General features: G+C 42.0%; 1 protein-coding gene across 1 annotated transcript; it reads right to left on the bottom strand.

The window, feature by feature from the left end:
* Positions 1–9,530: 9,530 nt before the first annotated feature.
* Positions 9,531–14,685, bottom strand: LOC147451646 (pentatricopeptide repeat-containing protein At2g39620-like). The gene has a single exon (XM_086517562.1). It carries the CDS (start codon positions 14,251–14,253, stop codon positions 10,801–10,803), a length of 3,453 nt encoding a protein of 1,150 aa, XP_086373688.1. The 5' UTR covers positions 14,254–14,685; the 3' UTR covers positions 9,531–10,800.
* Between the last annotated feature and the right edge of the window lie 1,002 nt (positions 14,686–15,687).

Here is a 15,687-nt window from a genome sequence, read left to right as displayed (position 1 = left end):
GAAAGATGCACTTTCTACTCTTTGGCTCAAGTTTGTTCCTAAATTCCTTTGGAACGTGAGTATATGCCTCACAACCAAAGACTCTGAGATGCTTGTATGAGGGCATTTTGCCTGACCATACCATCTCTGGCACTGAATGCTTCTGTAAAACCTTGCTAGGAGATCTATTTAGAAGATGAACAGCTGTTGATACAGCTTCAGCCCAAAACCCATTTGGCAGTTGTGCATTAGACAACATACTTCTGACCTTCTCTTGTATGGTCCTATTCATCCTCTCAGCAACACCATTTTGAGGAGGATTGTAAGGAGCAGTAAGTTCACGTTTTATACCTATTGACTCACAAAAGTCCTGAAAGGCCTTTGAAACATACTCTCCACCATTGTCAGTGCGTAAGCATTTAAGCTTCTTGCCACTCTGATTCTCCACAAGTGTCACAAACGTTTTGAAAACACTAAACGCTTCATCCTTGTGCTTGAGAAAGTAAACCCATACTTTCCTCGAGTAATCATCTATAAATGTCATAAAGGAAGAAGCTCCCCCTAGAGATAGGTTAGGCATAGGTCCACACAAATCACTATGAACAAGTGCCAACTATGTATCTCTTCTACTGCTTCTATGCTTATGTGGCTGTTGTGTTTGCTTACCATACAGACAATGTTCACAGAATTCAAAATCATTAAATGAAAAGCCAGACAAATAACTAGAACGAGACAAGATTTCCATTCCCTTCTTGGACATATGTCCTAACCGGCTATGCCACAAAGAAACATTCGGCTGCTCGGTTACATGATTACATTTTTAGAGACAGTTGATACATAAATCATGTAAAGTCCTCCAGACTTTACTCCATGTGCTACTGTCATAGAAACCTTGGATATCTTCCACATGTTCAGTCCAAAAGTGGTGACGTAGCCAGCATCATCAAGTAAACCTGTGCTGATCAAGCTCTTTGTAATTGCGGGAACATGTCTCACATTCTTCAGCGTGAAAGAAGAGCCATTCTGAAACTTCAATTGAACATCTCCAACACCTAAGATCTCACATGTCTGCCCATTGCCTAGCCGAACATGATCTTTAGTGGTCACATAAGAAGTAAACCACTCCTTGTTTGGAGACACATGAAGTGATGTCCCTGAGTCTATAATCCAGTCACTCAGTGCATTTCCATCAGATGTTGTAAGAAGAGCTGAGTCCATTGTATTCTTCAAGAAGTAGATGTCTCTTGACACTAGACTGTCATCCTCTGCAACAGTGTTTGTCACATTTATTTCTTGAATCTTCACTGAGGACTTGTTCTTCTCACCATGGTCTTCGGCTTTCTCTTTGCCTTTTTCTGCTTTCCATTCTCTGCAGTCTCTTTTCATGTGACCCTTCTTGCCACAATGGTAGCATTCTATGTCACTGTTGCCTTTAGCACTGCGGGACTTGCTACGAGACTGATTCCTCTTTCCACCTTTGTACTTTTCTTTGGTCCTTCCCCTGACAACTAAGGCTGTTCCTTTGCCGTTGTCCATTGTCTTTCTATTGGTTTCTTCAGTAAGCAGACTTCCTTCTACACCTGCTATGTTCAAACCATCTGGAGGTGCAGAATTACTCAAAGCTGTGCGAAAAGTGTCCCAACTTTTCGGCAATGTGATCAACAGGAACATAGCTTTAATAGGTTCATCAAACTTGACACCTTGAGCTGACAATTGACTGTAGATTGTGTTGAATTCATTCAGATGATTGGACATAGGTGTCCCTTCTTTCATCTTCAAGTCAACAAGCTTCTTAAGCCAGTATACCTGTGAAGCTGCACTCTGCTTCTCATAAAGATCACTCAGCTTTAACCATGCTTGATAAGCCGACATCTCGTCTGCTACATTGAAGTAAACGCTTTCTGCCAAAGTCAGCATAATGGTAGAAAGTGCCAATTCATCCATTTCGCTAGATTCATCTTCGTCCATATCTTCTGGTTTTATCCCCTTGAGCTTTATAGGTTTTATCTGCTTCTTTTGTACCAACACGTGCCAAATCTACTTCTTCCACAATGGGAAATTGGTTCCATCCAGCTTCTTGATATTGTAAAGAGCAGTGTCTTGTGATCCAGCCATAGCTATGCTTCACAATAGTTTACTTTTCTGGGAAAAATTCGGCAGAGTTTCCCCTATAAACTGACCTCTGAACCAATATCAACCTGTCAAATGAACCAAGAAAGCTTCAGATTCTGCAGAAATTTTGGCAGAGTCTCCTTTGTAAAATGGCTCTGGTGTACTAAAAACAGCTCAAAAAACCACTGTCTCTCTGACACTGTAAGTTGCGGGTAAACCTGTCCTGCACCTGTACTGTCTCTGACTGTCCTGTCACTGTCCTGTAAGCATAGACTGCGACAATGCCTCAACGGCAGTAAAGCAAAGATGCAATCCCAACTGTCTAACTCACAGTCAATACATCCTAGCTGCCTATCTAAGGGTGCTCGAGGGATCGCTCCAAGACCTGTATCACCAAAAGGATCTCAACATTCGAGAATCCCCCAGCTCAATAAAACCTCACTCGACCCTCAACAAAGGCTGCAGTAAATCTGACAGTACATAGACTTCCCACAAAGTCATACATCCACAAATTTCCCACTGTATGCTGTAACCGCTGCGGCGGTTGTTTGCTGCGTGACTCACAGCCAACAAACCCTCAACAGACATACATCATCTCTGACAATACATCCCATGTGGAAGTACCTGCAATGTCACGATGAAATCTGAAATATCAAGCAGCAAACACAAGCTTCCACATGAACTAGTGGATGTCGCCTACAGTCTGTGTATAGATGCGTCCTTGTCGTATGTGACACGCCTCCAAGAACTGTGAGCCGTCCTTCGATGTGTAGACAGCCACAAATCAACACTCTGGGAGTGTCGATATCCTCAGCACCTGTAGTCGTAGGCCGAAAATCCCAAATTTGCAGAGTCGATCTGCACCCGCTGAGACCACGTAGTCGAAAATGGCCTGCGCAGAACTTTGTCAAAGCCGAACGGTGGCCGAGATGACCTCAGAATGAAATTCTGACAACACCTAGCCCTTCGGATACTCCCACAAGATTTGGGGCCGTGTCTTCGCCTGTCGAATTTCACTCCAATCTGAGTTGGTGACTCTAGCCTCCTGCAGTGCTGCCCCGAGCCTCGATCTGAGCTCTGATACCAGTTGAAGGAGTACGAGCGGAAGTGCGACGCGAGAGAAAGTGCGAGAAGAAGAGCACGACGATATGGTGAACTCGCTCTACTGTAATGTGTAGAGCATAGTGAGTTCTTATTAGATTTTTACAAAAGAATATGTGTACATACCCGGCGGTCCGCCCACTTACCTGGGCGACCACATTGGGCTTTATATCCCAACAAGTTGTATAGTGTGCAAACTTTTTTTTCTTTGTGTGACTTTGTTTTTAGAAAGAGATTTCTTATCTTTTAGGAAATTAGGAACGGCCTTCTTTCAGCTTGTATATATTAGTACAAAGCTTTTTTCATTGCCTTTTAGTCTTAGTTATATAATTTAGAAAAGAAATAACACTATATATATGTCTGTAAAAATCTCTCTTTCTTTTAATTTCCATCTAACCTTTTAGAGAACTTACCTATATAATTGAATGCTCTTTTTGTCTTATGTGCTCAACTTAAGGTGTTTTATGTAGTTATGTATAAGAATTTGTGATATTATGTGTAGCTATTCATCCAACTCTTTTGCTTGCAGAGCTTTTCTGGCTACCTTATGCACAAGGTTCATTGTTCACTATTCATTGTTGAGTGTCTCTCTCTTCCAAAACATTGTTCTATGGTGTTTAATGTCTTTTTCTATTTCTACCTCTATGAATGAGGTTTGTATTATACAAACCGTTTTGTGCTTTTGATCAACATTGCTCTAAAGATATTTTGACATTATGCACACATTCAAAACTCTACCTCCTTCTCAACCTATCACAATGTAGGTAATATTTCTTACATTTTGAAGATTTTTATATTTGATAGTCAAAAACTATAAAAGAGGATCTTGAGCTTCTTTAATTGCATTTATGCCTGCATTTTGTGCTGAATAGAGTCCAAAGCTTCTTGACTTGACCTTGACCCTCTTGGTGGACATATCTTGCAATCAATGCACTCCATGAGACAACATTCTAGACATGAAGCTTGTGAAGGATCTGTCACACTTGACATACACTGTACTGACTAACGTATTGCCTAAGTATGTGTTCTTTCAAGTAGCCCACTATCACGAATATTAGCATGTATCATATTGCCTTGGTACACATCCTTCTTCCAGTTAGCTTACTTTTTAACGCAAATCACAAAAGAAAAACTTATTCTCTTCCCCTCCATGTTTGCTTGTATAGCGGATATTGTTGATTTCTTGGCATTGCTCTATGTTCACAAAATCATCTTGGAATTGCTCTATGTTTACAAAATCATCAATCCTTAACAGAGAGAACGAATTGACTAATTTGACCCAATAGCAAGAGAGGTGATGGGGACTCGAGAGATGGCTGTTTTGACGAAGCTATGAACCTCTGCTTTTGCACCTGCACACACTCATATTTTTGGCCGCCAACACCTCTCTCTCTCTCTCTCTCTCTCTCTCTCTCTCTCTCTCTCTCTCTCTCGTGTGCACTATCCTCCTGTGTTGCCAAGTTGCCAAGGCACATTGGCGAGATGTAGGAGCTGATGCCACATGGCCGAGAAGGGGGGGGGGGGGGGGGGGGGGGGGGGGGGGTGTTGTCCCTCCCACCTGTATATGTAGTATAGATAGATAGATAGATAGTATTGTTGAATTGTAAGCTCTGTCTTGACCAATTGTCTTGATTCATCACCTTTTCTTTGTAAACCAGTGGGAAACATTTGACTTACTGACATGTTGAAAGAGACGAGAGACAATTTGCATAGACAAATAAAAGAGTTCACTTACTTCATCTCCGAGCTAGGAAGGTCACTAACCCAATAATCCTATGCACGATTTTGGTGTGGGGAGTCACAACTTTGACTCTTTTGATTACTCTTTTAACTTGAGGATTAACTCGTAACATCCACCTCTTAGAAAGAAGTTCAGACATTGCACACACCTAGAATATTAAACACACTAACACTATACTAACTTTGTCCCAATCAAGGCAATTGGGATTGGCTAGTTGGAATCTCACGTTAATAAAGTCCACAACTTAATTCTTTAGTTTATTCATAGAGGGACCTAATAAATTAGCTCTCACTATAAGAGGAGCATTCCACAAAGTAAAATAGAAAGAGAAAATATTGCGTATACGGCAATAGCAGCGGCAAAAAGCGTAGTAGGGGTTAAACAATAATATATATGGTAATAGTCGCAGGTATACCCACGACTATTACCACGTGCATTCCCATTGCTATTAGGGCGTATTTTATCGCTAAACGTCTATTCAAAAATAAAGGTGCTCGTTTGGACCACCCAAAATTGGGTGGCCCAAATGAGCACCTTTATTTTTTACCTGCATAAAACATATGAAACATTGATTGTTTTTTGAAAGAGTATACAAAAAAAAAAAAAAATTGAAATAGAATTTACTTTACCTTGACAATTTAATGTGCAGAAGTTCAACTATTTAAAAAGTTACAAATATAATGAAAGTAGTTGTATATACATTGTGCCACACATTGGGACTTTATGAAAGTTTGGATAAATAATGTTCTATCTAATCCTCCTCTTCCTCATCGTCGTCCACAGGCATGTACATTTGATCACCTTAACTCTACATAAACCCAAACCAAATTAAACGAATATCAACAGCTCAAAACAATTGATACAAAATTATTTGTTTAAACTTACTGCTTGTAGTGATCGAACTGCTGCGTCGAATTTCTCGCGAGAGATGTGGTTGTTTTTGAACAACCATCGCCAAGTTTCAAATTCTGTATGCCGCTCCCAAAACTTGACCATCTCTCTGTTGGTCGACTAAGAGTGATATTTTTCTAAGTATGCAATAACAATAACAAATCATCAACTACAATCTTTATAATTACCGACTTATGTTGTTATTTAACCAATCTTATGTAGCTTTGCCTCCTAAGCCATAGTGCGTGGGAGTTTGTTTGGCCCGAACTTCACGTTATTATCTGTAGGATGAGCCAGTTGCAGCTTGATCGCTCTTTTCTTGCATTGCACACTCCCATAGCCCGCTGTAGGTTTGGATCTACCATCGGTGGAAGAACCAGAGTAGACTAAGTGTAGGATGGCCATGCTTGCAATTAAAAAAAATAAACCTATAACACTCATGGTTAGGATTAACTAGCCACAAATAATCTTAATTTTTTGCTTGGTCTCACCACCCCAAGACTCGGGTCCACTGGAGGCGATGTCCATCCAGGGTGGGAGCCCACGTTGGATGTGAACCAACCAAAAGAAGAACCAGATGGCTACTCCCTACCAGGTGGTCTCTCATCTGACATCTACATTGCAGAGAGCAATATGAAATTTAGTTTTCTCTCCCTACTCACTCATCTATATATATGTACACAAGTATATATGCACATAAGCACGTAGATACATATACATACTAGTAGACCGCAGGGGCCAGTAGTGCCAAGGGTCAAGTGGCACCTCTTTAGATATCATCACAGTCTTAACCATGGTAAAACCAAAGGTACGTTGCGGTAATCCATGCATGAGTGGATCAATGAACGCAATGCCACGATTAAAAAAGTACTATACCCAAGAGAAAGCGTTTAACCTTCGGGTATTATGCTCCGCACTTAGTGCTTACATACATGCATAAACAAACATATACGTACACAACTCCGATAATTTAAGTTTATACAATTACATACTCTCTACAATTAAGTATAATTTAAGTATATACAATTACGCAAATGTAGCCATCGTTTTGAGTAGAAATAAACAGCTAATGTTGTAAATTTACCCATCGTTTTGTGTTGTGCGCAGTGCGAGAGTACTTATGCCTCTGTAGAGTGCTTTGAAGAAGAGCTTCTTTATTGTGCTTCTTGTGCAACATCTCTTCACAGCCAGCTGCTTCTTCAAGGAATTAATGTGCACATTATATGCCTACCTCCATTAGGAGGTATTATGCCGTTGAAAGCTTTCCAACCTAATGCCGCAGTCGTAGAGAGAAAGAGAGGGAGAAAGAGAGAGATAGACAGAAAGAGTGAGAGAAAGATAGAGAGGTAGAGAGAAAAACGTATAAAGTCATTTTTGAACTCCATCTTAGGGATGTAAAAAATACATTTTTCAAAGCACTCTACAGAAACCTCTGCACTCTCTCATGACGCACCGCACAAAACGGTGGCTTTGCTTACAATCATTGCTCTTTACTTACTTGCAAGCTCACATGCACAAACGAATTATCTCTCTCTCTCTCTCTCTCTCTCTCTCTACACACACCCCTAGAAGAAGTGCGTTGACGGTGCTCTGACGAAGCAAGAGTGGAATGGAGTGGCATGGGACCCCGCGATGCCATGGGAGTGGGACCCTGTGATGGAAAGGGAGTAGGACGATAAGAAGGGGCCGTAGACTGAGGTGCCGTCGGTACAAGGCTCTGAATGTCAGGAGTCCCTCCCCGACTCCCCCATGGCGTGGACTGCAGAGAAAGACCGTAGGGTGCAAGCTGCTACGGAGTGTACTAGCCAAACATGAATTCGTCGAAAAGAGGTACTGGTCACGTAAAGAGATAGCCTACTGTAGGTTTGAATCTACCACCAGTGGAAGAACTTGAGTGGAGTAGGTGTAGAATGGCCTGACTGTACGAGCAACAACTTGTGATAGGGGCTGCTGCTTCTTGTGTGTTTTACAGGCTACGCAAATGCTTGGTCCTTGGGATTGGTTTCGACATATGTAGCTTAGTGCTGCTGCTACTGCTACTACTACTACTACTGCTACTAGTGTGTGTTACGTGTTATGTAAATGTTGTATCCTTGGGACTGGTTTTGATGTATGTAGCTCTGTGCTTGGGGCTGTAAGTTGTGTAAGTGCAGCAGGTGAATGCTTTGTGTGTAGAGAAGGTTGTTGTACGTGTGTGTGGAAGGTGAATGTTTTGTGTGTGGAGAAGGTTATGAATACTTCCTATGCAGGTATCAAGTGCAGAATCTGGTTGGGATGAAGAAGGACAACGAATGAATCTAAATCATAAAGAGGTTGCAATGAGTGCGGGCTGCTATGAGTGTATGAGGATATGAGAGAGAGTGAGAAATGAGAGAGTGAAGCTCCAATAAAGAGACAAGATGTATCTAATAATTTATTTTCAGTGCTGTACTTTTGGCCTATCTTTGGAATGAAAGTGGTTATTTATTAGTGTTTCTTTGTCCCCAAGTGTTGTCTCTCTTTTGGACCCCGGTTTTTAATTATCCCTTTTACCTAGTTGGAGGATTTATCGTCACATGTCAAGCTATACCTATCTTTTTTATATATAGTATAGATTGCACACGTGCCACAAGTAGACACACTCTTGTTGTTATCAAATGTCAAGTGTTGCTTTTGCAAGGGTATCAAATTGTTAGAGAACATAAGCCTTTTGCACGACTCACTACATGAAAACTTTCATGTGTCATGTACCGCAGTAATGCACTTGTTTGAATGTGTTAGCTTTGCTTTGATTGTTTTAGATATTGTTGCATGAGATTCTAGCAATGCAAATTTACTTTTATATATATTTTGGACAATTGAGGGAATATCAAAGTGCTCTCTATTTATTTAAGGTTTAGCTACAAGGTAGTTTTCACACAAATCTCTCCAAAATGATCACTTGATCTTTGTTCCATGGCAACCCTTTACGTTTCTCAACACCGACAAACACGATCAATAATCTTTAGATGCTGTGAACATGGAGCTCCTTCCCTATGCCCAAAAGATTTATTTTTGAGAGCTACATTTCTTAAAAGAATACAACAAGACCCTGCTTAACAAGCTATATTTGCAAGCACATACATCAATTAGTGTAGTGGTGAGGGCCATTGATGTAAAATGAGTTTGCAACAAATTTTCACATCTTGCAAGCAAAGATGTACTTTAAGATTTCACACTAATGATTTGCAATGTTTCAAAGTATCTCCTTCTTCTTGCAAAAGCACATTAAAGAAAAAGTGATGTACTAGATTCCCAACCTCATCAACTGCATAAGATGGTTGTAAAATATAATACTAAGCAGCAAGCATTTTATTGCTAGAGGGACACATGAATTGGAATGAGACAACCAAAGGTAGTTTGCTCTAAAACATTCTATGTGTTGAATTCTTAAAAAACTTTAGTCATCAGAAAACATGTTATGTGCAGTGGGACATTTAACCTTTTTGTAGAACATTCTATGTGGAGAATTTTAAATGGTATAATAATCATTGATTCAAGGAGGTTTTGCTGAGTTTCAGCATATTAATTTGAGTGAACAGTTTTACCTCTCTTAATCTCCACTGTAGACCTTAATAGCAAGGAAATATGGAATTAGATTCCAGATATAGTATAACTATACCTAATAGTAGCTAAAAACAATTGCAGGCAACATCTAATTGTGGAGACCTACACCTAATAATAGCAATTAGTGGGCAAGGACATGGTTAGGCATCTTAGCCACAAGTCCTATATTCTATATGCTGAGGTGGCACTGCATGATGCTGTTACTGTACCTACTATCAGAAGGTGCCAGATTCTATGTGCTGAGTTGTCTAAAGCTCAGCAACTCTCCCAAGCTGCAACAAAATCTGCATGCTGAGTTGTCAAGATCTGAGCTTATTCTGGCTGCTGAGATGTTCAAATTTTGGTTGGATAGCCCCAGCCATATTCCGGTTGCTAAGGTGTCTCTCATCCAATGGCTCTACGCCTTCATTTTCCTCGGGAATGAAGTCCCCCCGAACCCCGACCTTGACGGAAAGGAACGTGAAGGAAACGCTGGTGCAGAAGTTCTTGGTCGAGTTTAGAAATAATCCTGCTTCAGATGCCAAGTGGATGAAGGAGGCGGACTTGGGAGATAGCCCTCAATTGCTAAAACTTTACCTTGAGCTTTTGGCTGTGGCACCAACCATGCCAAGAGTTCAGAAAGATTCAGTGGTTGAGTCTGTTGTGGTGCTTGCTACATAGGAAAGAGGCACTCCACTCTCTTGCCAACAGATCAGCTGCAAGGATAGTGAATAGAGTCAACTGATTGTGCCTTTGAGGGGTACCAAGCGGAAAGTATTCTGCTTTCCTTTTATATACATACAATTCAATGATTGTTGCAACACAGATGTTGACTCTTCAAATGTATGGTCTTTCTCCATGATTAGATTGAGTGTATGCAAGGTAGAAAAGCATTGTAGAATATCACTGTTTTTCCTTGGTCTTGCTGTGCAAGTTTTCACTCAATACATTTGTTTCCAAATTCGACTTATACTCCCTGAAAACACTTGGTTCACTTTGTGTTTTGCCTAATTGCCAGTTTTCAGGATATCAAACACTCTGCATAAATTTATCCCGGTTCACCAATGCACTGATGATAATTCTAGTGCATTGGGGACATCTGTAAAGAGATCAGTGACCTGGATGCGATCACTACATAGATCCAGTGTGGATCAGCATTTGAATGTTCGGTGTTTTGCAGTGTACTGTTCACGCTGTGTTGAGAATGCCGAATGTGGATGGTCATGAGCATGTCTGCAGGAAGTCCAGTGTCTGCTGATCTTGTTTTTTTATGTTGGTTTCGATCTTGATAGGCCGATAACCCTTCTTTTGCGAGGGGATGGGGCTATGCCACAGATGAGTAATCATCTGCAAATACTGTGCTTTGGTCATGTGCGTGCTCCCTTGTAACTTATCAAACGTATGCATGGATATTAGAAATAGGAGAATGTTCTAGAAAACTCTTCGTCGCATACTGCATCAAATGCATGGATACCAACATACACATCACCACAGAGCCTGCCTGCAGTTAACAAATTTCTCAGTGTAGCAAGATCAGGTGAAAATGGCATCTCTTCCAGCATGACCAAAACATCACCAAGCTGGCCTGTGCGACCAAGAAGAATAGCCATGCTGTTAAAGTGCTTGATAGTTGGCTCGATGTTCCACATTTTGCACATGGTTTCAAAAGATGTTTGGCCCATGGTTATGAGGCCATCATGGCCACAAACCATCAGGATACTAAGATATGTAGTTTCATTGGGCTGAATACCCTCAATCTGCATCGTCTCCAACAGAGAGAAAACATGCAGGCTAACTCCTTGCCGGCTGTATCCATCAATTAGCGCATTCCATGTAGCCAGATCCCTTGTAGGAAAAGCATCAAATGACTGCTGCGCATCTGCCATCCTTCCACATTTTCCATACATGTCAATCAGAGCAGCAGCACATGTACTGTCAATGGCCCTGGATCCAGCAACCTGAGCATGTAATATTTTTCCAGCCACTAAGTCGGCTGCCTTGCTACATGCTTTTAGTACATTAGTTATGGTCCAACAATCTGGAAGATGGCCTTGCTCTTGCATCTCCAACATGACCATGGAAGCTGTTTCATTGTCATCATTTTCAGCAAAAGCACCGATGATTGAATTCCAAAACACCTGATTGGGTGACACATGCTCGGATTGCATCTGTTTTAAGCACACATATACTTGATCTCTAAGACTAAGGGATGCATATCCTGTGGCTAGTGCTGTCCACGAGATGATATCCCGGATGACTAGCTTCTCAAAAATGTGTTGTGCTTCATCAATCAAGCCAAACTTGGCGTACATGTTCAGCAAGCAGTTTCCAAGAAATGGATCTTGCTCAAATCCTTGTTTGACAATCTGTGAATGCAACTCTTGGCCCTTTGTTGCTATCCACAGATTTCCACAGGCTTGCAAACCACAAGCGAAGGAAGTGGCATCGGGAGACACATCATTTTGTCGCATCAGCTCAAAGAAATACAGTGCTTGCTCATTAACCCCTCGTCCAACACACCCTGATACGAGAGCGGTCCAAGAATACACGTCCCGCACTTGCAAGTTGTTGAAAAAAAATTTAGCTTCTTCAAAATCTCCAGTTTTAGCATATCCTTCAATTAGAGCATTCGATGACACAGAGCTCGGGAGCAAAAGGTTATCATGCACCATACGTCCCTCTTCCAGAAAACCATTCTTCACATAGAGCATCACTAACAAATCTCCTAAACAAGTACCTAAGCAGAAACCCTTGTTCACAATCTCTGCATGTATCTGTCGTATGTTAACTATGGGGCTTGACACAGTAATACATGCCCTCAAGCTGCTATCAAGGGTGATGGAATTTGCGGAAACCTTTTCAAGGTGCATTTCTCCTAAGCACATCAATGCTTCTTTGCCAAACCCATGTTCTGAATAGCCTCCAATTAACGTAGTCCAAGCCACTACATCTCGATTGGCCATTTCATCCAGCACTTTCCGTGCATCTAAAAATAGCCCACATTTGGCATAGAGGCTAAGTAAGGCATTACCAACAGCATAATCTCCGTCAATTCCCTCTTTAACAGCCCGAATATGTATGGTACGACCTCTCTCAATGGCTCCTATTCTGCTACAGCATTTCAAGGTGCAACATAAAGTGATTGAACTTGGTAATACCCCCTCAAGCGCCATTTGCTCTATGCAATGAGCTGCCTTTTCATCAAATTCAGAATCTGTGCAGGCTGTGATTAGAATGTTCCACGTTACGACATTCCGAACTGGCAGCGTATCAAAGACCCACCATGCCTCAACAAATGAGGCACACCTAGCATACATGTCAACCAAAGCATTGCCAACGGTGAGGTCTGATTCATATCCCATCTTCAAGATATCCATGTGTACTTGTTTGCCAATATCGCTTGCTAAGCTGCTGTTACAGGCTTTCAGGCTGCAAATTAATGTGACTGGATTTGGAGAAATTCCATCCAGAAACATTTGCTCGAGGTAATGCAGAGCAGCTTCACCTAGTCCAAACTCTACATAGCCTCCAAGCAAAGCAGTCCAGGAGACTACATCACGAGTTAAAAGTGAATTAAATACGCTGTGTGCTTCTATGAAGCATCCAGAACTCGCATATACATCCACCAGAATATTCTCTAAATGACAGTTTCCTTCCTGACCATTTTTGGTAATTATGGAATGAATTGAGTGTATAGTTTCTAAATCTCCTGCATTGCTACATGATCTCAAGATGCATGCGTATGTGACCTCATTGGGAAACACACTATCTTCAAGCATCCTTTTGTAGTTTTCAAGTGCTTCTTTGTTGTATCCATAATCTGCATATGCTGCGATAAGTGCAGTCCACGGAACTACATCTTGAACAAGAAGGTCATCAAACACGGCTTCAGCTTCAATGAGAAATCCAACTTTTCCATAAAAGTCCACCAGAGTATTGCCAACATACGGATCACGCTCAAAACCTTCTTCAATTACTTTCAAATGGAATTTCTGACCCTCCTCTAGGGCCCGGAAGTTAGTACACGCTTTAATAGCATACACAAATGTAGATTCATCTGCATGTGTGCCTTCTTGCTCCATCTTTTGCAAGCAAAGCAATGCTTCACAACTAAGTTCGAAGTCAACATATCCAGCAATTAACGTGTTCCATGTGATCGTGTCTCTATTAGACAGCTTATAGAAAACAGCTCGAGCTTCTCCTAATGAACCACTCCTTGCGTACATATCAACCACAGTGCTACTGAGGAACGAATCATCTAAATATCCACTCTTGGCGATTTCCATATGTATTTCACGGCCCCTGTCTAAAAGTTTCAGCCTACCACAAGCTTTGACAACAGCCAAGAGAGTGACTATGCCCGAATGTAAACCGTGATCCTGCATCGTTTGAAACAAATCAAGAGCATGCTGGAATTCTGCGGCGTCCACATATCCGTTAATGAGGGAAGTCCAAGAGTACAAATTTGGCTCAGCAATCTTATAAAAGGTTTGCTGGGCATGAGGCAAGTTCCCACACTTGATGAACATCGGCACCAAGTGATTTCCAAGCATTGCCTCCAGCCCCAAAAAGCATAGGAGTAGATGCATACGCAGTGCCTCACCATTGTCGACTTTCCCTTGTACATTTTCTTGCAGCATATATGACAAGCCTTCTAATGAAGGAAATTCAGTACTGCTAGCACGTTTCAGGGGATGAGAATATGCTTGCACTCCTAGAAACTCCCATCCACAAGGGCCTTTTGTAAGTATTCTGCATGCAACGACTTGGGACTGGAAGGTAATTTCTTGTGAGCGCGACACCACCAAGAAGGGATCAATGTGTGGTGGAAAGAAGCAGGCAATTGAAAACGTGTTGCTCTGCATGCTCTTTTCTCAGAGAAACCCATAGTCAATCAGGAGCAATTTTCTCTAATTGTAGCAACCAGTGAACGGACTTCCCAGTACCACTCGAGGTGGGTCTGCACGCATGCAGGCATGTCCATCTCTCTCTACTCAGCAAGATCTTATGAAGCTTCGACGAGACACTCTCCTCAGCAACCCAGACCTGCTCATCGGGCACTTGCATTTTAGTGGTTCGATTGAGTCTATCTACAACACTTTCTCCTGATGAGACTTGCGTAGAGGCTGGCTGTATGCGCTCCGTCACTGATTGGCTTGTAGATACGTCGGACATTAATCCTCGACACATGTCGATTGAAAAGCCATTCGATGGCACGGAAGTGGAGCGCCAAATCGGAAGGGCTTTGCGAGGTTCCAGCGTGACCGGAGGCAGAAGGCTAAGGTTTACATCAAATGTAAACCTAGTTAAACAAGGGATAAAATCACAAGGCCTGCTAATACAAGTGTATCTAAGCAAAAAGGCCAAGTGTTAACAGTCACAAAAGATATCTTTAACTTGTAATGAGCATCACTTTTCTTATGAAAAGCTACTAAAATTTCTATTTTTGGAGAAATTTACTCTCACTAGGGGTATTGTGGGAATTTTGGAAAATTTGAAGGAAATTTATGACAAAATATGGGGAGTATTTTGGGAATTTTTGAAATTTGAAAGGTATACTAGGAATGTCCACAAATTAGAGGGGTGATCTTGCCATTGCTTTGAGGGGAGGAAAGGTGGAGCCGGCACGTGGTTGAGAGAGAGAGAGAGAGAGAGAGAGAGAGAGAGAGAGAACGGGGGGGGGGGGGGCGGAGGGGTCTCGGTTAATATTACATCATGCATGTGTTAGGGCGGCGAGAGGAGGAAAAGAGAGGGACAGATCTTTGTGGCGTGCTCCCTCACAATGCCGACGCCAGGCTGGATGCAACCAACTAATGGGGAGATGAAGCATTGCCAAGCAATGGGGGAGAGAGAGAGAGGGGGGTGGGGGGGGAGACGGACTTCTCTCTGGGTGCTGCAGCATGGCATGGAGTGAGAGCTCGAAGGTCGCGAGGCAATCTCTCGCTCTCACTATCTCCCTCTCTGATCTTCGTCTGCCTGCTACCTTGCGTGATACTACCCTATGGTGTATCAAATAAATGAGGCTATAGTGATGAAGACATGGCTAGGCCAAGGGCAAGGTTGGGCCAGGTAGAGCTTCCTTGCATTGTGAGAGACTTGAGAACTTAAAGGGCGATGGGACAAGCAGTGAGAAGAAATAGCACCCAGCGATGGCCCAAGGAGATGGCAGGCAGAGAGAGAAACGCAGGTATGTCTGCATGCAGGTAGCAACGGCAAATGTCGAGGGTCTATATAATCGATGAGATCCTACACTGCACGTCATTATGGAAAATCTATTCGCTCTATCTCTCCTTACACTC

Source organism: Adiantum capillus-veneris, chromosome 8, assembly GCF_014529385.1.
Source record: "Adiantum capillus-veneris isolate H3 chromosome 8, ASM1452938v2, whole genome shotgun sequence".
Lineage (NCBI taxonomy): Eukaryota > Viridiplantae > Streptophyta > Polypodiopsida > Polypodiales > Pteridaceae > Adiantum > Adiantum capillus-veneris.
This window is presented reverse-complemented; position numbering and strand designations above follow the sequence as displayed.